Source organism: Tiliqua scincoides, chromosome 7 (assembly GCF_035046505.1).
Source record: "Tiliqua scincoides isolate rTilSci1 chromosome 7, rTilSci1.hap2, whole genome shotgun sequence".
NCBI lineage: Eukaryota > Metazoa > Chordata > Lepidosauria > Squamata > Scincidae > Tiliqua > Tiliqua scincoides.
In genome coordinates this window covers 1,855,189-1,879,138 of record NC_089827.1, presented here as the reverse complement: position 1 = coordinate 1,879,138, position 23,950 = coordinate 1,855,189, and the positions used below count along the sequence as shown (strand labels likewise).

Here is a 23,950-nt window from a genome sequence, read left to right as displayed (position 1 = left end):
CACTTCCGGTGGGTCCTGACAGATTCTCATTCTAAAAAGCAGGTACCATGCTTAATGTGTGAGAACCACTGATGTATACTAAGGTATACTGTGAGATCCTTGGAGAAAGGGTGGTATAAAAAGGTGACAAATAAATAGGTGGAGGGAGAGAGTAGTGGGCTCAAGGTCAGCACCCAGTGAGTCTTAATGTGGAATCTGAACTCAGATCTTCCTAGTCCAGCCTGCAATTCACCCCAGGCACACAAGGGCGGATGTATGCAGCTGGTGCTAGTCTCCTACATTTGAGAAGCTGAGTCTTCTGGTGTGTGGTTGGGGGCAAGGGGATTGAAGTTTATAAAAACTTTAGAAAAAAGTGCCTTTCTGGTATGTGTCGGGGAATGGCTACATGTCCCTGTTGAATCATAGAACTGTGCCTGAAGGATGGTAAAATTTTCCTCCTTTCTCTGGACTTCTCTTCGGGATGGTCTCCCATGTGATGGCAGTGGGTCACTTCAGGACAGGGTCATTGAGTCCTCTGTCTGAGCTCTTCCATCCCCTGGGTGGCTGGCCCAGTTACTGGCACGGGCAAGACCTGATGTTGAGGGCCCTGGTGGTCCCCATCTCCTGGTGGCCCGCTGGCTGCATGCATGCTGCCACTGAACATGGAGTGCACACTCTTCTTTCTCTTGGGAAGTGTGGCTGCTGGACTGGCTCCTGTTCTCTTCTCCCTGTATCTTGCTTCTGGTCTTTTCATCTCAGATGTGACTTTTTGTGGATCTCGGTAACCACCTAGGCAGAGTTGCAGGCCTGTAGATGACTGGCAATTCTGGCTCATTGCGGTTGGTGTTGTTGCATTGGCAGCCTTGGAAGCAGCAGGCCCTGGATCCAGCATAAACAGGACAGTTGGCTGCCTGGGCTCCAGAAGCAATGGCTTGTTTGTTCCTTGTGCGGGAGAATTTCTTTACTTAATGACTGGACTGTGAGCAGTTGCAGGGGTGTTCCCCTGGCAAGGTTGTCTCCGAAACGGGAGTTCTGTGTAATCCAGCTGCTGTCATTGCTGTTCTTTTTTTTTTTTTTTTTAAGAATTACAGTTTCTTCCCCAAATTTTAATGGATGGGCTGTGTCGCTTTTGCCTCTCTTTCCTTTTTTGAAAGGGAGGATCAAGGCCAAAAGACTCCAGGTCACCTGTGTATGAGAATCTTTTACAAATAAGTATGGTATTTGTTCCTCTCCTCTCCCCTTCCCTACACTTTGGCAGCAACAGAAAAAGATGGGGTAGGCTGAACTTGGAGAAATGGCAAAGAGGGAATATCCCCTCCTTCCATGTTACTCTTATGATCTTTATAGACCTGTGAGGGGCTGCTAATTTGTGCAACTCCTTCAACTGCACTGGAGATGTTGTATCTCTTTCTCTTTATAGTCACTTTGGCCCTAGAAGGCTGTGCCCTTCAGGTTTCCTTTGGGGGCATTTGGAAGAGGAAGAGAGTACTCTGCAAGATGGGAAAATCATGGAGAGGGATCGTATGGAGAACCTGAGGTACAGCAGATGGGAACTGGTTTCCAAGATGGCAGGTTTGGGAGAGGCAGTAGTGAAATGGTTGCACAACAGTCTTGGTTCTGATGAGCATAGTGAGTACTGTTTAACTGCAGTGATTCTATATCTTCCCTTCTCTTAGACTAGATTCTCCTAGTCTTTTATTCAGGTAATTAAGAAGGTGAAGGCTAAAATGGAATTTTAATTGCATTGCAGGCTTGGAAGAAAGTTAGAGGACAAGATTAAAGTCTAAAGGTGATGGTAGTCAGTAGTTGTTCTTGATCCTGGGAATTTTTTAGTGGCTTATCTGGCAAAAGGGAATAAATGTCATTCCTGTTATCCCCCTATATGCGTGTTCCCCTCTGTTCCCTTACAGGAGCTATGGAGTTGTTCTGCAATGAGAGCTCATTCAGAATAGGCAGTGCCTTCTCGGTGGCAGTGGGGATTCAGGGATATGGCACAAGGCGTACAGTTACATGGTCCAAAATGGAAGTGATGAATATTGCTCTTGTGTACATGGTGGGCTGAAAGGCGAACTTTAAATATTTATGAATTAAATCAGGGGTGTCCAAAGTTTTTGGCAGGAGGGCCACATCAGCTCTCTGACACTATGTCGGGGGCCGGGGGAAAAAAGAATTAATTTACATTTAATATTTGAATAAATTTACATAAGTTTACATAAATGAATATATTAAAGATGAACTTATATGAATGAATGAAGGTCTTGCAATAGCTCAAGGCCTATACAAGGCCTTGCACAAAGCAAGGCTGGCCTTTTCTTTGCTGCCTCTACTGCAACACAGACATGAAAAAGCAAGCAGTGGAGGGAGCCCTCATCCCACAGCTCATGCGAGAGGTCAAACAGTCGACCTTACTCTGAGAGCAGTTGCGTCGGGCCAGTGTGGGCTCCAACAAATCTCCAGAGGGCCAGGGGCTCATTGGAGACTGGGGGTTCCCTAAGGGCCGCATTGAGAGGCCTTGAGGGCCACAAGTGGCCCCAGGGCCGGGGTTTGGGCACCCCTGAATTAAATAATGGACTTTAAAAATTGCATTAGTAAGTCTCTCTCCCCTCCCCCCATCTGCAGTGTCTGACTGCAGCTTTCCTCATTTAGTTGCTTGCCCTGGTTGTGATGAGTCAGATGCTTGCCTGATGGGGTTACTGTCATCTTCCTCTGCCGTTTTGGATGAGACAAACCATTAAGGAAGAACTTCATAAACTCAAATAGACAGTGATTTTCAATGTTTTTCTTCTCACGCTACACTCACCTTTATGGTCATTGCCTCCCGTGATGTCACTTCCTGCTACCAGGAGACTTTTCCATCTTCTGCAGCTCTGTTTTTAGGGCAACTGTCTGAAATGAAATGTCAGTCCCTCTTACTCCGCAGCACACCTGCAGACTTTTGCACATCAGACTCCAGTCCTAACAAGTGCTGGTGCAGCAGAACCAAGCTACCTCTGCAGTGTCCAGCACTCATCAGGAGCAGGCTGGAGGTGGACTCAAGATATATTTTTCTGCTTACCCTGCATAATGCCCAATTGCCCAATGAAACCTGCTTGCAGCTGTGTCATGACAAGCCCCATAGAAGGCTTCCAGCTCTGGGAAAGGTATAGCTTTTGTACTGTTAATATCTGTAAATCTGTTTGTACTGTTAATCAGTCCACTTAATTGTGTTAGTTTCCTGGGTTTTCTGCCCATATCATTAATACAAAGTCCCGCTCTGCTGATTCCACCCCTCAATTTGTCCCATGTCCTGTTCTGCCGTCCCCCATGCCCATTTGGTGTGCCTTCCTTAGAAGTAAAGAACTGCCTTCCTTAAAAGTTTTTTCCAATATAGAAATGAGGTCTGTTGAGTGTCACCTTGCATATCCCAAAAAGGTTATACAGTTGAATGATCACATACTTGCATCTTTTGAGAGAGACTTTGAGACCTTGTTGCTCAGTAAACATGCTACATTTACTAGTTGTAGCATTTCTAAAGCATGTAGCCTGGAGCAGAGATGGCTGAAATGAGTGTATGCAGCCTTGAGGCTATTCTCTGCAATTTGCTAGCTCTTGTTACAATGAAATCTAGTTTCTCAGCATTCTGAGAATTCTCACCCTCCCAGTTTGAGTGGTATGTGACCCTTACTGTTGAATGTTTCCTATCACAATCTATATTGGCTCTTCATTGTTTCTTTCCCCTGGGGGCTGGGGATAAGAATAGGCCCTCAGTTTGGCTGTACTTGTAAGAGGCGACTGATGGGACTCAGCCTGGGAAGATGGGACTCAGCCTGGGAAGGCAGCTCATCTGAGAGAAGGAAAACTCTCCACTGCCTTGTGGCGACATCCAGTTAAGGAAAAGGCTTCAGGAGTCAACCTTGAGGCAAAATCCGGAGCCGGAGTTCCTGAGGCAGTTCATGGCTGAACACAGTCACGTTCTGGCAACTCCTGCGATGCTGCTGGAACCCACCGTATTGGCCTCTGCCTTTCCATTGGACCATTTCAGCGACGTGGAGAGGGGGGATTTGCTGCATGGGTAACAGCCTATCCCCCATACCTACTTTACCCAGGCTTCACGCACTGGAGAGGACACTCTGTTCCAGAGCCACCATGCAGAGCGTGACACCATGGTCTTCCGAGACTGAAGGATGCCAACACTGTTTCTTAAAGACTGCGAGTGCATGCACAAGAGACACATTCTGTAGTATACAGCTGGGCACCATCACAAACAGTGAAAACCTGGCAGCAGGTTATGGCCCTGTTTCTGTCTTTTTAAATGTTTATACCAAATCCGTATGCTTGTTTTGTTTTAGACCTTGTGCATAATGGTGTAAGAATTGTGTAGTAATCTTTTTAGATTACTTCCTCACTCATAAGTATGTTTACAGCAATACAAGGCTGTCTTGAACTTACTTCAGTGTTCCTACTCAACAGGTGATGTGCATACATCATGCTAAAACCATGGCTTTGCATTGACCATAGTTTAAAACTCAGATCATAGTTTGAGTCTCTAAATATACAGGTTGTTCATGGTTTGGAGCTGCTTGTCTGATTTAATTTTCTGTCTGCTCAATACTCAATGAGTGCAGAGAACACTCGCTGGAACACACTCATTGTTTGCAAACTGTTGTTGGTCAATCTTGATCCTTGGTTTACCAAGTCAGATTTCTCATTTAACTAAAACTTTCTGTAACAGCAGCTTGGCATGATGCCTGAATCAACAGTCTGGCAGTTGCTATCCTATAATGCAGGGCTGACTCTTGATTCTAAATGATTTTCCAATTTTTACAACTTTTAGATAGCTGACTGTGCAACTCTGCACTATACAGAGAGACTAATTTCTGTTTTCAAGGGACTTCCTTTTTTTCAAGAGTTGGTAAGAGTCTAACATTTCCCTAGCATACAAAAATGTATATGATTGCTCAATACTCATATCATCTAATACACTAAAATGTTAGTTTTGGCCTAGAGTGTTTCACAAGTGTCAGCTACTCCTGAAGTTTTAGTTTTTGCTAAACTATAAAGGAAGCAATTCTTAATGAGCTTCAAAGTATTAATAGTTTTTGGTTAGTGGTTTGGGGAGAAGATATGACTGGACATTAAATGTCTGCCAGCACACCACTGAATGACTTAATTGTTTGCTGTTGCTAAATCTGGCCGTACTATGAAATACGCATGCTGTCTGAAAGTGTGGCTAACCAAAATTTGAAAACTGTTATGACAGGATGGTATTGAGAATGCTCTGAAGCTGTTCCAGGGCACAATTGGGAAAGCAAATAATTAAAAATCTGATTCTTTCTCATGTTGAATGCCAGATTTGTGCCTTTCCAGATGTTAGTTACCTTGGAGAAAACTAAGCCTGGTGAGTGTTTAGTGCTCTCATTTGCTCCCTCACCTGTGGGAAAGCAGTATTTAGATGTGACATCTCCCAAACTTTGCATTGTTGGAGAGACACTATAAGGGGCCCCTTTAGCTGCGGATCCCATATCCGCGGATTCAATTATCAGCGGATTGGCTCCTGGCCCCCCTGCACGCCCCATCTGAAGTCTGAGCTCAGCAGAGGCCAAGGATGTCTGACAGAGCTCTGTAATGTAAAAAAAAATGCAACTTCCAGTTTCATGGAGAAACCAGAATGTTTTAAATGTCTTATAAGGGATTAAAAACGTCACTTTCAGTTTCTCTTCGAAACCGGAAGTTGTATTTTTTTTCTATTACAGAGCTCATTTTGAGTCTGGCGAAGACCAGGGCAGGACCTCAACAGCCTCTGCTGTGCTCCCCTCCAGAGGCAAAGTGGAGTTCTGCTCCCCTCATCTTCGGAGGGAGGGGCAGCTTCCCAAACTGCAGGGACAGGTGTCCGTCCATATCCACAATTTCAGCTATCTGCAGGGGCTTCTGGAAGGAACCCCCATAGTAAAGAGGCACACCTATATTCATATAAATATGATAGTGTCTGATCCAGGCTTTTCCCAGCAATATGAAGGGGGGATGCTTGCCTGAGACAACTGTTAGGTCACTGATTTTTAATGTTTTTCATCTCATGGCACATTGACATTTCTGCAGTCTTCGCCTCTTGTGACATCGCTTCCGGGTCCTTGGGCTCTGTTTCTAGGGCAACCGTCTATAGTAAAGAATTGTTTGTCCCTTTTCCTCCGCTGGCAGCCAGCAGAAGAGTGTTAGTGTTTTTCAACTGCTATGCTTCAAACTCCTGTGGCACGCCTTTGGACCATTCATGGCACACCAATTGAAAATTGCTGTTTATTTTTTTTTTCCCCTCCATGGGAAGCAATTTTTGAACAGGCTGTTAGTCAAAGCACAGTTTGGAACTGTGAAGCTATATAAAATTAAGACTGATGTGGGATGTGCATAAATTATGAAAAACTTTCTTTGCATAGGGGAACTTGAATCTTCTTTTTATGTCTCCTACAGCAAAGCTTGGTTTGGAATATTATGTTGATTGCACAAACTTAAATTGAGCTGGGTGTGTTTGTGGCTGTAAAACTGTCTGCTCCTTTCACTATTTTCAGATTACATAGTAAGAAGGAGACATACTTGTACACACAGAGACAAACCCTTGATTTAGAAGCAGTTGGATGATTTCATATCTGTGGCCTATAATCAGTTGTGCTGACCTGTCAGTAGAGGGTAGTAGAGTACATTTTTTTGAGATGCCCTGTATTTACAGGTGCACTTCAAACAAAAATACAGTGGTACCTCGCATAACGAATGCCCCGCGCAGCGAAAAACTCGCATAATGAAAGCAGTTCGTGAAGTTTAGTAACTCGCACAACGAATTTTTATGACCCGTGCTTCGCAAGACGAATTTTTTGTTTGTTTGTTTGTTTTGGTTTGTTTTAAGGGGGGGATCTTCATGCCAGTTTATGATCCTGTCCACCCTAGGGAGCGGGGGATCTTCATGCCAGTTTATGATCCCATTCACCCTAGGGAGCGGGGGATCTTCATGCCAGTTTATGATCGCATTCACACTAGTAAGGGGCAGATCTTCATGTCAGTTTATGCTCACATTCACACTAGTAAGGGGCGGATCTTCATGTCAGTTTATGATCCCGTCCACTCTAGGGAGCGGGGGATCTTCATGTCAGTTTATGCTCACATTCACCCTAGGGAGCGGGGGATCTTCATGCCAGTTTATGATCGCATTCACACTAGTAAGGGGCGGATCTTCATGTCAGTTTATGCTCACATTCACCCTAGGGAGCGGGGGATCTTCATGCCAGTTTATGATCGCATTCACACTAGTAAGGGGTGGATCTTCATGTCAGTTTATGATCCACTCAGCACCCCCCCATGGCTCATTCACCCTCTCACTGCCCCATTTCCTTCATGTTTCCCCCATGATCACAGCAAAAGCAAGCAATTGAGTGCAGCTGCTCTGTCCTCCCCAGCTTAGAGCACAATCCTGTGCATGTCTCCTCAGAAGTAAGTCCCATTGTGCTTACTCCCAGGAAAGTGTGCACAGGATTACAGCCTTCAAGCTCCCCACTCAGCACCCCCCCCTGTTTTTGAAATCCTCTGTACAGTATGTATGCCTTTAAAGAGCACTTAATAAACACTTTGTAAACCAAATTTGACTTTGTTCTGACTTTTCTTGCCCATAGGAACGCATTAATTAAATTTCAATGCATTCCTATGGGAAAACGCGCTTCGCAAAACGAAAAACTCGCATAACGAAAGGACTCGCGGAACGGATTAATTTTGTTATGCGAGGCACCACTGTATGAAGATATGTAGTGTTTAAGAGGCATGTGCCATTGTATCTATTGAGATGGAAACTTAAAAACAAACTAGCAACTCTGGTCAATATTCTGTCGGGCAATCTTAAAAATTTATAATATCGTTATCTTAATACGTGCTTTTAACATTGTTTGATTATTAATTGGTGATTCCACATTCTTTGAGACAAGAGAAATTGGGTCGGTTCAGATGATTGAGAGATTATTTTTCTGTGAACGCCATCTGAACTTACATGCTTCTTTCCTGTCCTGGACATGTTACCTCAGCACCATTGCTAAGCGTTACTTATTATTTTAGTGGCTCATTTGGGGAACATTGTACAGGGTGCCCATCTGTCAATTGAAGAGCATCTAGGAAAATATTAATCCTTGTGGAAATGCAGCTGCAGCTCAACTGGAAATACAGGTTAGTAGCTGTTGAGCCTTGATATGGCAAAGTTCATGTTTTTAAAGGTTAACCAAACAAGGAATTTGCAGCACCTCGATTATATCAGAAATCTTGCGTTCCCATAGATACCAGGATAACACTAGCCCAGCTTAATGCCAAAAAAATCAAAAGCTACGTTCCGTTAATACTTGTTCCAAGGTGTGTATTTTGGGGGCAAGGTGTGTCATGTATATTTTTGATCTGAAAAATAATGCAGTCTGGAAAACTTGAACAGGAAAATATACTGGCTTGAGAGAGAGAAATGAATGTCGCGCCCTTATTCATGCTGTGGCTGAATGGCTAGGCTGAGGTGTTTGTCATTTGGTGAGAGTTTTAGGACTGTCACTTGTTTCATGTTGGCAACCTTCAGTCTCGAAAGACTATGGTATCGCGCTCTGAATGTTGGTTCTGGAACAGCATCTAGTGTGGCTGAAAAGGCCGATTTGGGAGTGACAATCCCTTCCACACCGGGAGCAAGTGCAGTCTGTTCCTGGTCTGTCTCCCTGGCTATGGGCCTTGCTTCTTTGCCTCTTAGCCTCAGTCTGTTGGCCAAGTGTCTCTTCAAACTGGGAAAGGCCATGCTGCACAATAGTTAAAATTGTCACTTGTTTAACTTAATAGTTATCACATAGCTATTACTAATTCAGCTTAACCTGAAACAATCTAGTTCATATCTAAACCTCTAGAAAAATGGCATTGTACATTAGTAGTCAACAGACAAATAATCTCAAACCAAATACTTTGAAGACTTAAAGTAACTATTAGCTATTATAAGTAACAGCCAGTAAGATGGAAACAGAAGCCATAGGGTTTTTGTTTTTAGTGAGAGCCTGTTACCATAATACCTTGTGATGTGTTTGTAATGTGGAGAAATGCAAACAGAAGGCTCTGCTGTCCAATCTGCACCCGTCATACGTTAGTTTGTGTTTGGAAAATGTACAAAATGAAATGGTTGGTTCTAAGCCTATTGCATTGTATTGGCTTGCATTACACGAGATAAAGGAAATCGTTGTTAAAGTTGAAACAAGCAGTAGCGCTCTGAACAAGAAGAATAGAATTTTATTTTGTATTTCATCAAGTCTAGTATTGGGCTGAGAAGAAATGTAGTACGGCAATACTTGGCACTTTCATCTGGTTTGGGACCAGAGCATGGATGAAAGTCAAAAATGGATGAATGTCAATAGCCTTATTTAGCTTGCAAATTTATTTTGGCCAGTGAAAAACTTGCACTTGCAAATACATTCAAAACCTAAATAAAAGAAAAACAATAATAAGACTGTTGAATATTGTGGAAGGTTGGATGAGATTGGACAAAAGAAGAAAGGAAATTTGAAATATGGTTAGAATTGAAAATGGCTAAAAGCAAAGTGATGAAAGTCCAAGGGAATGACAGTCGAGGTATTGCTGTATAGGAAAGAGCTGGAATTCCTTACAGGTGTACTTTGATAATATGGCAGGCTAGCTTCCAAACCCCTACTGTAAAGTGAATCGCAGGATTTCACTGAGGAATGTTGTGCATGTATGCCTCGGGTGCCTGGTGGCTTATATAGGGGTCTTGGCGGTTGCTGTGCTGGGGGAGGGAGAGATGAGGTGTGCTTTCGGAAGCTGAGCTTGGAGTTTCAGAGATGCATCTTTTAAAAAACATGCTGCTGCCATAAGAGCAAGGCAAACCAAGAAAAAAACCTGTAAAAATGAATATAACTGACAAGTGCCATAAAGCAAGGTACTGCTGTACTACAATTTAGGGCGCAATCCTAACCCCTTATGTCAGTGCTTTCCAGCACTGGCATAGCGGTGCCAATGGGACATGTGCTGCATCCTTCAGTTGGGTGTCACTCACGGAGGCCTCCTCAAAGTAAGAGAATGTTTGTTCCCTTACCTCAGAGCTGTGTTGCCCTTATGTCAGTGCTGGAAAGCACTGACATAAGGGCTTAGGATTGTGCCCTCAGGTAGCTAAACTGGTACAGGAGTAGAAGACATTTGACCAAACATAAATAAAATGTGCTGTTATTCTCTAACAGTGCCATCCTATGCATGTCTGTTCAGAAGTTGGCCCCATGAAGTTTAATGGGACATGCTCCCAGATAAGTGTGTGTAGAGTTGCAGCCCAGGTTTTCCTTACTTGGACATCTTCATTGTGTGGCTGGCATTTAACTTGTGTATTAAGAATTTTTTGGTAAGAATGTTATGCATCAGTGTTGCTTTGCAGTCTGACCCCCGTATATGTTTACTGTACATGGAAGAAAGTTCCAGTGAGTCTATTGGGGCCTGCTCCTAAGCAGGTGTGCATAGGATTGCAGTCAGAGTGCTTCATTCCCATTTCCTCTTTGAATGGAAGCTGCCTCCCTGTTCCACTTGTGCAAGAGGTTTTGCAGACTGTTGCTTCCATTCATAGCAGGAAGTTTCCACCGTGGAAGCACTGCTCTGGTTCTGTGTCAGTCTTAAACTAAACAGTTTCCTCCAAAAATCTGGTTTTTAATCATGCTGGATCCACTTCTCATTTGAAAAAAGAAAAATCAACTTGGTCAACCTGTGAGTGATAGGAGGCTTATGTTAGTAGATACGGTCTGTTTAGTATCTACAGTACTCAACTGTAGGACTGTTCTTTATCCAGGAGCAATGTTATATAAGCATATTTTCTCTCTGTGTAGTCGTGGATGTAATTGCTGGCCTTATTTTTGTGCATGCGAGAAGATGGATTTGAATATTGAAAAGGGTGCAACAGTTTCTGGGCCCAAGTAACTGCTTTGAAATAGGAAAATACCATGCACTGATACCACCTTGTGATAACATGTTTCTTTTGGTATAACCAAGTTGTGAAAGATGGCAGATGGACCTTTGTGCTCCTTGTCCTTAATTGTCATACACACCCTGCCTGCTAATGGAGTTGAGTGTTTTTTATTGATTGGTGACCATTGAATATCTGCCTACGTTTCCTCTCAGTGTTTATTTGTGAGTCTCCTTCAGTTCTCTAGATTCAAGTCAGTGTTTTGAAGTATTTATATCTAGTTTTACTGGTGGATTAACATTAAATCAAGGTCAAGAAAAGTGATTTAAATCGCAGTGAAATGGTCAGTACAACTTTGAAGAGAACAAGCAAAGAGAGTTGCAGCTGCCGCGATGAGATAGTCTTGGAGGAAAGTGTGCTACATATTTTTGTGTAGATGGTTGCTGGGAATATGTGAGGTGAAAAGCTGAATTTGCCTGTGGGAATTCACAATGGAAAAATGAATGATCGAGTTTGTCTTCGTTTGGTGCGACTAGGAGGAGATAATGGTTGATACCTTCTATAAAGTGCATGTATTACTGTCTTTACGTAGACCAAAATATTTCTGATGCAAACATAGAAGCATTCTTCAGGTAGGAGCGATCTTAATAAAACCACAGAAGAAATTTAGCTAATTATCATAGACCATAGAGTTGGAAGGTACCCACAAGGTCATTTAATCCAACCTCTGCCTATAGCAGGGAATGCTCCTACAGCAGCAGGTGCTTGTCAAACCTCTGCTTGAAGATCTTCATTGAGGGAGAATCCACCATCTCCCTTGGCAATCTGTTGCACTGCCAAACTGCTCTATCAGTCAGGATTTTTTTCCTGAGGTCCAACTGGAATCTCCTCTCTTGCAAGTTCATACCTGTTGGATTTTGTTCTATTTTCAGAGGCAGTTGAGAAAAAATGTATCCCTTCTTCCGTATGAGAGCCCTTCAGGTCTTTGAGGATCTTGATCATATCGCCTCTCAGCCTTCTCCTCACCAAACGGAACATACCAAGATCCCTTAACTTTTCCTGTTAGGGCTTTTTCTCCAGCCCTCTGATCATTCTCATTGCTCTTCTCTGAACCTGCTCCAGCTTGGCTGCATCTTTTCTAAGTTGTGGCCTTGCTGCTCTAATGTAGAGCCTGAGCCTGAGTGCAAAGCATTGTCTTATTTGAAAACCAATAATTTCATTCCATTACTTTCTGGGGTGATGCTGGCTGGAAAGAGGAACCTCTGTGCAATCCAAAAGTTGGTCTTTAGAGCTATATTTAGCCCTGAGAGCCTTGGAAACTGCGTGATTTCACCAAGCCAAGGTAGGAATGCTAGTTTTGGCACTTTTGCTGGTTTGCTTTTTAAACACATTTACACTGGGACCCTGGTATCCACTGGCTTCTGTGTAAGTCAAATCCATGAATGCTGGATCTGTGAATACCAAGGTCTCACTATATTCCAAGTTCTTGAAGAGACCTTGGCTATATGTTTCCTAATCACTAAAGACTCTTGTTTCCAGAATGCTTTCTGGTGTTCAGTGTTAATTACAAGTTACATCATCTTTCATGTCAGAAAAAAAATTCTGCCATATGTTTGCGTATCCTTGAGCTACTATATGCTTAAGGTGGACCTTGTGAACTTCATTTACTACATAGCTGAGAGGCAGGTGGCTTAAAGGAAACTGCTTGAGTTCATGGCTAATTTAGGTACTTAAGTTCCACCTATGATTGTGTAGAGGGCAAAATAATGGGTGCATTTAAGTGCCTTGTTGGTTGCAAGAATTGAATAGTGTCTTTCTTATTGTGAAAACCTGAGATACATTGCCTTATTTGGAATGAGGAGGGGTATCATGTCCCATCCGTGTCTTGTTTTGGAGGAGGCAGGGTCCTGGCTGTTTCTGTAACAGTAACAAGTGTCCATCCTGGTGTGAAAACTCACAATTCCCCTTTCCTCTCCTTGTGTTAGAGCTGAGATGTGCTTATGAATAAAAAAAAAAATTGTTCTTGTCATTGGAGAGAAATATTTGCCCATGTTTTTCAGGTTAACAATATCTTTTCCTATTTTTCCATCTCCCCTAGAATGTCTCATCTTCTCCTAGCAGACTTTATCTATTACCTATGCAAAAATAACTACATTGTCAATGAGGCTGCTAGTTCCCACACACAGTTACTTCTGTTGACATGGCTTCCTGTTTATCCATCACATCTGTTGAGTGCTAAGAATGTGAAGCATCAGGGGCTCTTTCCCCTTATTTCTATGTCTTTTAATAGACTTTGCCTGTAGGCTAGATAGATGACCTAGTTATGTCCAGTCAGTAATTACTTGAACTTGGGGGGGGGGGGCTCCAAAGACATGTGATGATGACGACAGACCCTTTTGTTTAAACCCTGTTGATCTGAGAAGTGCATGCAGATGGTGGATACCAAAGCCTCCCCACAGTCTAATTTCTTTGTTATCAGATAAATGAAGATATTACTGAATTGGGGCTTTTGGATAATTTTGTCAACATACAATTTGTAATAGTCCATAGTTCTGCTTGTGAACCTGAGTAGAGAGTGGATATTGTCAAGAGGGATATAAATTAAGCAGGCAGCATTTATGTAAGAATGTACATGTGTTGCACAAGTGTAGCAAAAGTTTATCATTGATCTTGCAGAAAATAGTTGAAATGTCATTCCCTTTCCATGTTGATTTTATGCTTAGAAATATTCTTGCTAAATTTGGGGTCTCATGAAAACACAGTGTGATGCAGAAACAGCAATACATAAACATAAAAAAGAGCTTGCAGGAAGGGGAGAAGATCTGAATGCTGCAGTATGAAAGAGTGGCCTTAACTTGAGCTACTAGGATTTTAGCAGTCAACAAGACAAGAAAAAAATGTACTGTGAGAATTCTGTTTGCAGAGCGTCAGCTGTATTGGGAAAGGACAGGTATCGGCACACATCTGCGTAGTTAATTTGGACATTTGGAAGAATTTAGATGCTTAAGGTATGAACAAGATAAACCTTAACACAAACTACATTTTTAAATGCTGCCTTCACAGAAACCTTGTGTTTAGTTTGAAGAATCAAACACTTGATACAGATTAATGCAGGGATGACTGCAGCCAATTTGGGAAAATTGCTAATGCAGAATCTCTAACAGAGAAAGTGGTTTTATACCTAAAGTGTGTTGGTTCTTTGTAGCATGGTGTATTTCAACTGTGCTGTGTGTGCATTTCTGTATGGTTACTTTTAAAATTCATATTTTTTGTTTTAGTGTTTCGTTAACCTTCCTTCTTTCCCCCCTTTTGTTTCTTGTTTAGCCACATCATGTATTGATTCATTTGCATAAATATAATTTTCCCTCCAACTAAGAAATAAATAGGCTTTTCCAGGACTGCTATGAGTGCTGTTCATTTGGTGGGGAAAGCAAATTCTATGACTGTTTTGATTTTTTTATTTTCTACACCTCCAAAATTCTGAATCCTCACCATTCCGGCAGCTTTTAACTCTTTCACTTTTATGTACCTTAGAATCTATAGAATAGGACAATGAATCACATTCTCAACTTTAAATTTTCTGAGGTGGGGAAAGGATAGGGCAACAAGAACCTAGAATGTTCAGGGCTGTAACTTTAGAACAAGAAATTTGGGACAAAACTGGATCCAGGAGGTTCTGGTTCTCTAACGAAGCAATAACATAAATTTTCATACGAGGATAGCTTCCCTCCTTCTTGGGGTGATTCATCAGTGCATACTTGTAGTTCCCAGTGATTTTGTGTGCTGTTCTGTTAACATTTGGGTATGGAAAAAGGATGTACATTTAGGGCCCAATCCTATCCACCTTGGCACTGAGTGCACTTGCACTACCATCGCTGGGTGTCATAAAAGTGCCATAAGGTGCTTTCCCAGCGGCAGTGGGCACGCAGCCCTGGTGGAGAGTCCAGTGTCAGTTGATGCTGGGCCTCAGCACCGGGAAGATGCTGTGGACAACTTCCAGGTGGTGGGTATCACCACTGGGAGACAGAGAAGCTTTTTGGGGTGGGGGGGAGTGTATGGAGGGGATGAAACTCAGTTGGGGAGAGAGCAGACTAGAGGGAGAATTGGACCGGGGGGGGGGCAGAGATGGCCAAACCATAGAGCCTTACATAGGCCTCCTTGGTTCTGTGCCAGCTCAAGAGCTGATACAGCTCTGAGGAGACCCATTGGGGTTGCTGGGGCTCAACATGGGGTATGGGAACATTTGTACAAAGTTTCCACCCTCTTATGCATTCGAGCTGTTAAGGGGCATTCTGGCTAACCTATTATTACAAGAAAGTAAAATGCAGTAAAATTTATTGTATTAAATTGGGAAGCAGACATTTAACCTGCCCTGAAACCGTGCACACAGAACCCATGCATACTTCATCTTTTGTTTTTAAGTGTTCAACTGTTCGATTTTTCAATCTGTATTATACATGAAAGAATAAACGCCAGGGTAGCAGCGCAGCAGGTCACAGGAGGATGACTTGTATAAAAGGAACTTGAGCGCCCACGGACTTTGGTATCCTTGTGGGGTCGCAGAACCAGTCCCTGCAAATATGGTGAGCCCACTGTCATTAACAGATTTGTAGATAACATCAGGACTCACAGTGATTTTGCCAGACTTGATCATTGGGCCCATACCAAGAAGATGAAGTTCAAAGGAGAAAACTGTCATGGCCTCCATATGGGCACAAAAATATCAGAGGCACTCGAATGGGGGAGACTTGGCTTGGCAGTGGCACTTGTTAGAAGGATCCTGCATCCAGCTCTGGGCACCACATTTTAAGGATAAGCGGGCTTGGGTTTAAACAAGCACAACCGCTTCTTTTGTTCTCCCTTCCCTTCTTAAAATAGCAGGTAGGATGAAATAACAGCGAAGCTTCACCATAGTAAAAAATAAGATAATTTATGACATGACAAACTACATTAATAGTGAAAATTTATTTTTAAACCTAGTTTATAATCATTAAGTAAAATTAATAATAAATGAAATGCTAAGGTAATGTGCAGACAAGGGGAAGGCAAAGTCAAACCCTAAAACTGGATAGATTTCAAGCACTGATGGTTCATCCTGTTGGTTCGCCAGAGTCCAGCATGACTCATCGCTAGCTTAATGTTGCCATTTCAGTTTTGATTTATTTTTAAAGAGTCCTGTGGAATGAGAAATTCTTCTGTGTTGTTGTTGCTATGACTTCATAATATTTCCTTAAATATGCTTGTTCACTTTCTCGCCATTTAGTGATCAGCGTTGTCAAATTCTTAAAATTATTATGCATAACTTTAACTGCAAGAGGAGTTTATGAATAAAAATGTGCTTAGTGTACTTCTGTGTAGAAAATGTGTGTGAGAATTACTTCCTGGAGCTTCAAAATATTGCTTAGTCATAGGCTGAATTCTTAAAGGCAATTGGTAATTCACAATATTGGTGCCTAAAACCTTAGAACCAGATTTAGGGTATTTTAAAAAAATGAAATAGCATTAGAAGCTGCTGTTTGAAGTACTTTGTAGTTTTGAGTTTTTGATGTTTGTCTTCAGCGTAAGCTTAATTCTGAAACATTCAAAATTTAAATAGAGCTAATGCCAAAATAATATTTGAAGTAAACAAATTAGATAAAGCTCTTTCAAAATGTTTGGCTTCCTCATTTTTCTATTTAGTCCTGAGGTGGTAGTTGGTTTCCTTCTGACTGTTGTCAAATGTGTTTCTGTGGTTTATACGCCATCTTGGGCCACTTGTTAGCTGCATGCCATAAATGTAAGTAGATTTCAAGTGTAATCCTTGTATAGCAATGTACTGATGACTGTTCAATTGATCTGAACTCTTATTCTCTCTTGGCTAATTCTGGGAGTAACATTAATTGTTGCAGTAAAGAAGGAAAAATATCTTGTGGCACCTTAAAGAATGATTGGGGTAATTTATTTTAGCATTCCTAGTCAGGATCATTGGACACATGAAGTTAAACCATAAGGCAGTGGTTCCCAGACTTACTTGGTTCATGATGCCCCTGCAGTCTCTTCTTCGTGACTTGGAAGAACATCTTGGGTTTCGCGAAATCTTGTGAGATCCAAGATGGTGGCGCTCAGGGGAGCAGGTATGAGGCGCGACCAGGCAAGACCTGTGGCGCCCCTGTAAGTGTGCTGTGGTGGCCCTAAGGCACCATGACACACCCTTTGGGAAATCCTGCCATAAGGTTGGTCATAAAGTTAGACCTTGTAAATAAGTCCACAGAACTTTATTAGCCCATCTGCCAATGTGTACTACTGTAAATTATTTGTGAACACATCAGTAGCTAGGAACTGTTTACCTCCGGATGAACAGGCAAGGATACTTTTGTATACTAGAGGTAATTGGTGTTTCTTTGTGTCTTTTCCCAGGCTCTTGGTAGCAGTAAACAAGGGTTTGCCACTGAAGGGCAATTTCCTGATCAGGCCCTTTTCTGAACCTTGTGGATTCTGATTGTGCTGTTGACTTTCCCTGTGAGCTGAAGGTGGTACTGCTTAATGCCAGGTCAGTCAGTAATAAGATCTTTTGCCTGCAGACTGATCTAGCTTGTACCACAGAGACATGATTGGAAGAGGTGCTTGTGTGTGTGGGGGGGGGGGCATTGCTCTGTCCACTTGGTTTCTTGATACAGCAGCAACCCCAGCTGGGAAGGTAGAGTTGCATTAGTCCAGGGCAGTCCAATTTTTACTGCTAAAGGGGCCACAAAACCCTGGCCCCACCCTCCTGAGGACACAGATGCAGAAGTAATCAGCGGTGACGTGGTGATGTCACTGCTAGTTACTTCCAGGTTTTGCTGAAGTCACTCGAAGGAGAAGCTGGAACAGCATGGCAGGGAGATTGAATGGCCACTGAGGCAGGAGGGGGTGGTGGTTGTGGCAGGGTTCTCGAGGGCCACTGAAAAGGCCTTGCAGACCACACCCTGCACTAATCTGTTGAGAAATGACACTCTCCCCCCCCCCACCCCTGGTAAAGGAGTTTTCCAGACTTGAGTTTCTCCCACTGATTTCTCAAGACAGACCAGGGAGTTTGCTTGTGCTGCCATTCCACCTCTGTGTCTGAGTTGACCAGGTTGATCTTGAGTGCCATGTCAGAGTCAAGTCTCCTGAGCTTTTAGTGCTGACAGATTGCATGGTCGCCACCTTATCCCCTGCCCTTTCACCAGTTTAAGACGTTAAAGCTGCCATGGCAACCACAAGCCTGTCCCAATATTAGCATCCTTGCATTGGGTGGGACACAACCTAGATATGTGTGTTTCTGCTGGACAGAAGTGTGTCAGTCTGGATATGGTGAAGTCCAATATGACTCCTTTTCAATGGTCAGTTCATGGTCTGGTAGTGCTTAGACCACGTTTTTAACTGGAAAGGCATGGTATAAATCCAATAAATAAATGTATGTATTTGTGGGATCCAACCTCTGCAAGGGCAGGAGGTCTCCTAGGCTGGTCTTTCCCAGGAAGCTTCTGAAGCCAGAAGGATTCCTGACTGCTCTGGAGATTTTTCTTGTTGCTGACAATTCTGTCACTGCCTTGTTTGGCCTCTGGAATGAGATCAGGATCAGGGTGGTTGACTGGATCGCTCCTGAGTGTCCTCTCCCCTGTTGTAGAGCTAGTTATCTTGTGGAACTGCTGGTGATGAAATGCTTGGTTAGAGGTGGTGGAAGGAAGCTTGTGCTGAGCACCACGAGGAGATTGGGCATTACTGGGCTGATCCTATTGAGAGGGGGGGCTACTTTTCTCCCTTGCAAATCTCCCATGCCCATCCTTTAGAGAGGCTTTCTTAGGGGTGCCACCTCCTTCAGAAGCACAGCTGACCCACACAAGCCTTCTAGGGAGTTGTCCCCATCCTGTGAAACTTTTTGCCCTCTGAGATTCAGCGGTCTCCTCTTTGTTGCACTTCTGACAGTGGCTGAATACCTGACTCTTTTGGTAGACCTTTGCATCCTCATTACGAACACTGTCTGTTGACCTGATTCTTCAACACCTTTGCTTTGGTTTGTTTTTACTGCTGCTGTTTAGTTGTGTTTAAAGTTTTATCCTATGTGCTACCCTGGGTCTGCAGAAAAGGCATGGGACATAAATCTTTTAAATAAGTAGGCAAATAGTATGTAGAGATTCAGTGAGGGCATCTGTAGTGAGTCAACAGTAATTGCTCTACATGTGGAGGGGTCACGCGTGTGTGAAAATGCAGTTTTGGAAGAGTGTGTGTTTAGGGACTTTCTTCACCTGCAAGTATCATTTGCAGACCTTGCCACCAGAAACAGAAGCTGTGTGCAAGGGAGGGGGACTTTCCTCTCACTAATGGAATTTGGCTTTGTGCCTTCCTCCCTCAAAACATTTTTACTTTTGAAGGACGAGGCAGCTGCAGAGCCACATCTGCCCACTGGTACCCCACTGCTGTCTTCCTTCCCAGCCAACTTGGGCCAGGCAGGCCACTGTTGCGTGATAATTCTGATGGTTTAGCCAATTAACATCTACGGTACTGTGAAGTACCGCTAGTTGAAAAGCAGTGGAATTTCAATGCAATCCAGAGAGGGTCTCCTTGAATGGGATCCCAGTTGAACTCAGTGGGACTCACTCACAGGTAAGTATGTGATTGTAGTCTAAACCAAGCAACTGAAACCAAACTGCTGTATCTGCAGACTGCCATGCTATACCAGACTACCATTGAGGCAAAGAATAAAAACTTTACGTATAGGCTGATGGGTTCAGAGCTGTCTGTGACTGATCAGGAGAGAGATCCTGGGGTGCTGGTGGACAGCTCAATGGAAGTGTTGATGCAATGTGCAGTGGCAGTAAAGAAGGCTAATTCCATGCTTGGGATCATTAGAAAAGGTATTGAGAAGCACCAGAAGACGTCTAATATTATAATGCTATTGTACAAATCGATGGTATATCCACACCTGGAGTATTGTGACCTGTTCTGGTCACCACATCTCAAAAAGGATATAGTGGAAATGGAAAAAGTTTCAGAAGAGAGCAACCAAAATGATTGCTGGACTGGGCACCTCCCTTACAAGGAAAGGCTACAGCGTTGAGACTACAAAAGAGGTGCCTGAGGGGGGGACATGATTGAGATATACAAAATTATGCAGGGGCTGGATAGAGTGGATAACCAGGGGACATCTACTAAAATTGAGTATTGGAAGAGTTAGGACACACAAAAGAAAATATTTTTTTTACCCAGTGTATAGTCTGTGGAAATCCTTGCCACAGGAAGTTGTGATGGCATGTTACCTAGATGCCTTTAAGAGTAGATTGGACAAATTTCTGGAGGAAAAGTATATCATGGGTTACAAGTCATGATAGGTATGTGCAAGCTTCTGATGCGGGTGAGGGCACCAGGATGCAGGTTGTGTCTTGCTTTAGGGAGCATTTGGTGGGCCACTGTGAGATACAGGAAGCTGGACTAGATGGGCCTTTGACCTGATCCAGCGGGCTCTTCTTATTTCTTACCATCTGTCGTACCAGTTGGTGCTAATATCGCTGATTGAAAAGCAGTACTCTGTTAAAATGTCTATACCAGCCTGTCTGCAGCAGTATTTGAATGTCCAAGAATATTAAAACATTCAACTGAAAGCAGAATGACCACAGTTCAAGCACAGCAGATAACAAGGAAATCAAAGGCAGTACAGCATTCTTGCACAAGTGTTTCCAAGAAAGGCAGGTATGTTGTATCCAATGCACGTGATTTAAATGGTTGTGTTTGTGCTGTGTTGCAGGCCACTGGGCTCTTTGGAGCTGTGTTTGGCAGGATACATTTTAAATGTATGGATGATCATCTTTGTTAGAATATGAGGTTAGCCAATTCTTTCTTTAGCCAATCATTTTTTTTTTCCTCCTCTGCAGATTTTGAAGAACCATTACTGACGACACACCAAATTGTAAGCTTGCACACCCAGAAATGTCTGGCTCATATGATGATTCCGTTGGAGAAGAAGTTTCCAGTGATAGCTTCTGGGAGGTAATGCAATAAATGTGATGTCTCATATTTGTCCATATTGTGATTGTTTGTATACCATTACTTAAATTAATGCTGCTCAAGCAAGATGATTGACTATGCTTTATTATTCGACCACCTGTGTATATCATGTTTTACTGAAGGGAAAAGCAGGTGCTTGCCCTGAGGGGCTTGCAATCTAAAAAGCAGAAGAGAGGCAACAAGGGGAGAAGAATGGCATTATGACCCTTGTGCCAGATGCGAAGGAGTGGCAATAGGATGCAGGTATCTTGTTGTCTTGTGAGCCCCCTGAGTATCTGGTGGGCCACTGAAATGCAGAAAGCTGGACTAGATGGGCTTTTGGTCTGATCCAGCAGGGCTCTTCTTATGTTCTGTTTTCATACTTGTTTGGTGTACATGCTATAGTTCATATAATCTTTCAAAAACTTTTAAGCGAAAAAGGGGTAGGTCTTGGAATCCATTATGCGTGTACAGATCAATACCTTCTGTCTGGATTCTCAAACTAAAAACAAATGCAGTAAAATACTGTGGCTGCAATGACACCAAACTCCAAACCCCTGCTAGACAAAGGAGAACTTAAAACTTGTGTAACTGTGGGGCTATTTGGACAGCGTTTTCCACTCTCTTGTACCTTTTGTGAATTTAGTAGGAGCAGGTCTGTGTCCTGCATACCTTTTTCCTGGCCAGGAGGTCTGGTCTAGAGGGTAGAGCCTCCGTTAGCCCGAAGATAACATCAGAAGGTTGCCAGTTCGAGGACACCGGCAGCTCCCTGAATGGCTGAGAATGGCAAGACCTTGAAGCAGCTGACAAGCCCAGCTGAGTGATTCCACCTGCTCTTGGTGTGAGCAAGAAGTGTCTTGGCTGCCTTCCATGTGAGAGATGGAGCTGCTTGTCAGCCTGCGTGGGAGAACTGGAGGCCAGAAGTGAGAACAAGCCAGGAAGATCCATCTGAAATGTTGTTGGTTCTTGAAAGACAGAACCTCTATGATTGTAAAAATCCCCTTGAGGGATTTAAAAACGCCTGCCTATGCCTTGAATAAAGTCAGAGGAGTAATCCGATGACCAGAAAGGCGGTATATGAATACCTAGTTATTAGTTATTATTATTATTAGTGTTCTTCTCTCGTATTTTATTAGTGAAAATAAAAATCTCGTTATTTATTAGTTCTTCTCTCGTTTAAATTAGTGTTCTTCTCTTGTTTGTCAAAGGTAGCGCATAAATTGAGAGACTTTCTGTTCATCTAAAGAGAGGACCTCTTGATTTAGGCACTGCCTTATGAGGTGTACACCAGGCATGCTGCTGTTCTGTGGCTAAATGCATCCATGAGTCACGTCTGTGAGTACTGACCTATGTGGGATTTGTGAACACATGTTCACTGCAGTCTTAGGGGTTTCTTGATGGCAGAAGCCATGGTAGTCCCTCCTCCAGTGGGTGCGAGTCACCCTTTGGCAGCTTTTGTGTGCTTGCATATATCTAAGAAGCGCTTGCTTGCCAAAAGGGCAGGCAAGGAGTAAATAATGCAACTTGCTTATTTTTTTTAAAAAGGGGGAGGGTGAACAAGTAGGCTAATAGAAAATGCTTGGCACATCTATCCTGCTGAGTAAATACAAAGAAAAGGCTTGACCAAACTGGATGCAGTAACTAATAATGTCCACAAGCAGGAGCTGGGAAGCTAGTCAAGAGCAAAGCACACAAAACCACCATGTGTGCTGCACTAGTGAAGTTTGCCAGAACAGCAAACAAAACAAACTTAATTCCTAAATGTATCTAGCTAGAAATATAACGTAACAGTGAAGCATCAATTTAATGGAGTGGAGGGATGGGGTGTCTTACATCAAAATACATTTACGTGAATGGAGAACTGCACATGTGCCGAACATTCTTGACTAGTTGTTCATGAAGCAGATAACGTCCTGTATTTTTGAAGTTTGTGAAATTGAGGGTTCCCTGTATGTCGTCCCAGAAACCCCGGTCTCTGCACTTACTGGAGAGGGTGTGGATGTGCCTTTAGTGAGCCAGCATTAGATTTTACAGCAGAAAAACACCAGCATCGCTGTACTTAAACTTCAGTAAAGTAGACTTGATGTTGGAATGTCCTGATTGGAGCCTGTCCTCTCAATCCCATCTGTTTACCTAAGAGGCAGGTTTGGCTGCTCAGTCAGAAGGTGCAGGCCAAACTCAGTTGGAGACTTGCTGCTCCAGACATGAGGAAGGGGCCAGATCCACATCAGCACACAGCTGTCTGGTGTCTTCAAGGGATAAAGGTCATTGCAGGAACTTTTAGGCTGCTGAACAAGTACAGAAGTTCTCGAGGGAATAGAAGTTCCAAAAATAAGGGAGAAAAAAAAGAGGGCATTCACAAGGCACAAATGTAAGTTTTTTCCCCCCAGAAACCTACTGATAAGCAAATTGGCAGGTTTTGACTTAACTGACCCCTGAACGTGACCAGAAGTGCCTTTTCAACATCTCCAGGGGTTTTTCCAGGGCCTGCTGAGGCTGCGCGTGGCCTTCCCAGACCTGGAAAAGCCTCCTGGACACAACTGGAATGTGCTTCCGGTCATGTCCAGGAGGTCATGTGGGCCCTCCATCGCAGATTCGGAACCCACAGTGAGTCAGATTTGTGGGTTCTGAACTGCGGACAAAAAGAGCTCACCTGTAAAAGGATGCAGTATGGGGCGATAACTGAGCTAGAGGAAACCTACGTGTCTGTGTTTAGGCTTATGTGTCATAAATAAATGCTTATAACAAGTGAGAATAAAATCCTAATTTTGAACCAGAAGCACAAAACCAAGATTAATATCAAGTTTTGTCCAAGAATTCTTTGGTTGGCATTAAAACCTAGTTGGGGATTATTTTTATGTACTCTGTGAGAAAATGTCCTTTTAAGGCAAAATAGTTTAGAGCATAAATGAGGAAAGTGGTTCTGCCTAAATGTAAAGACAAAAACAGTTTGAATGTTTACCCTTAATAGAGATAGTATGAAAGAGAAGATCGGTTTTCCACTGACTTCTAAACTACTGTAAATCAACTTGGGTTAAAAACCAGATGTCTGACATCTATCCTTGTTTA

At 43.0% G+C, this 23,950-nt stretch overlaps 1 protein-coding gene across 4 annotated transcripts in view; it reads left to right on the top strand.

Moving 5' to 3' along the window:
• PACSIN2 (protein kinase C and casein kinase substrate in neurons 2) overlaps positions 1-23,950 on the top strand; it is a 49,355-nt gene that overhangs the window by 1,568 nt on the left and 23,837 nt on the right. For 2 of the 4 annotated variants that reach the window (XM_066633551.1, XM_066633553.1), the window contains exon 2: positions 20,770-20,884. The exons of 1 other annotated variant lie outside the window; for it this stretch is intronic. In XM_066633551.1, the coding sequence (XP_066489648.1) occupies positions 20,825-20,884 (60 nt within the window). In that variant the 5' untranslated portion in view covers positions 20,770-20,824. Of the gene's footprint in view, positions 1-17,296; positions 17,430-20,769; positions 20,885-23,950 lie in introns of all 4 variants that reach the window. One more of the 4 variants, XM_066633552.1, reaches the window with a different exon arrangement.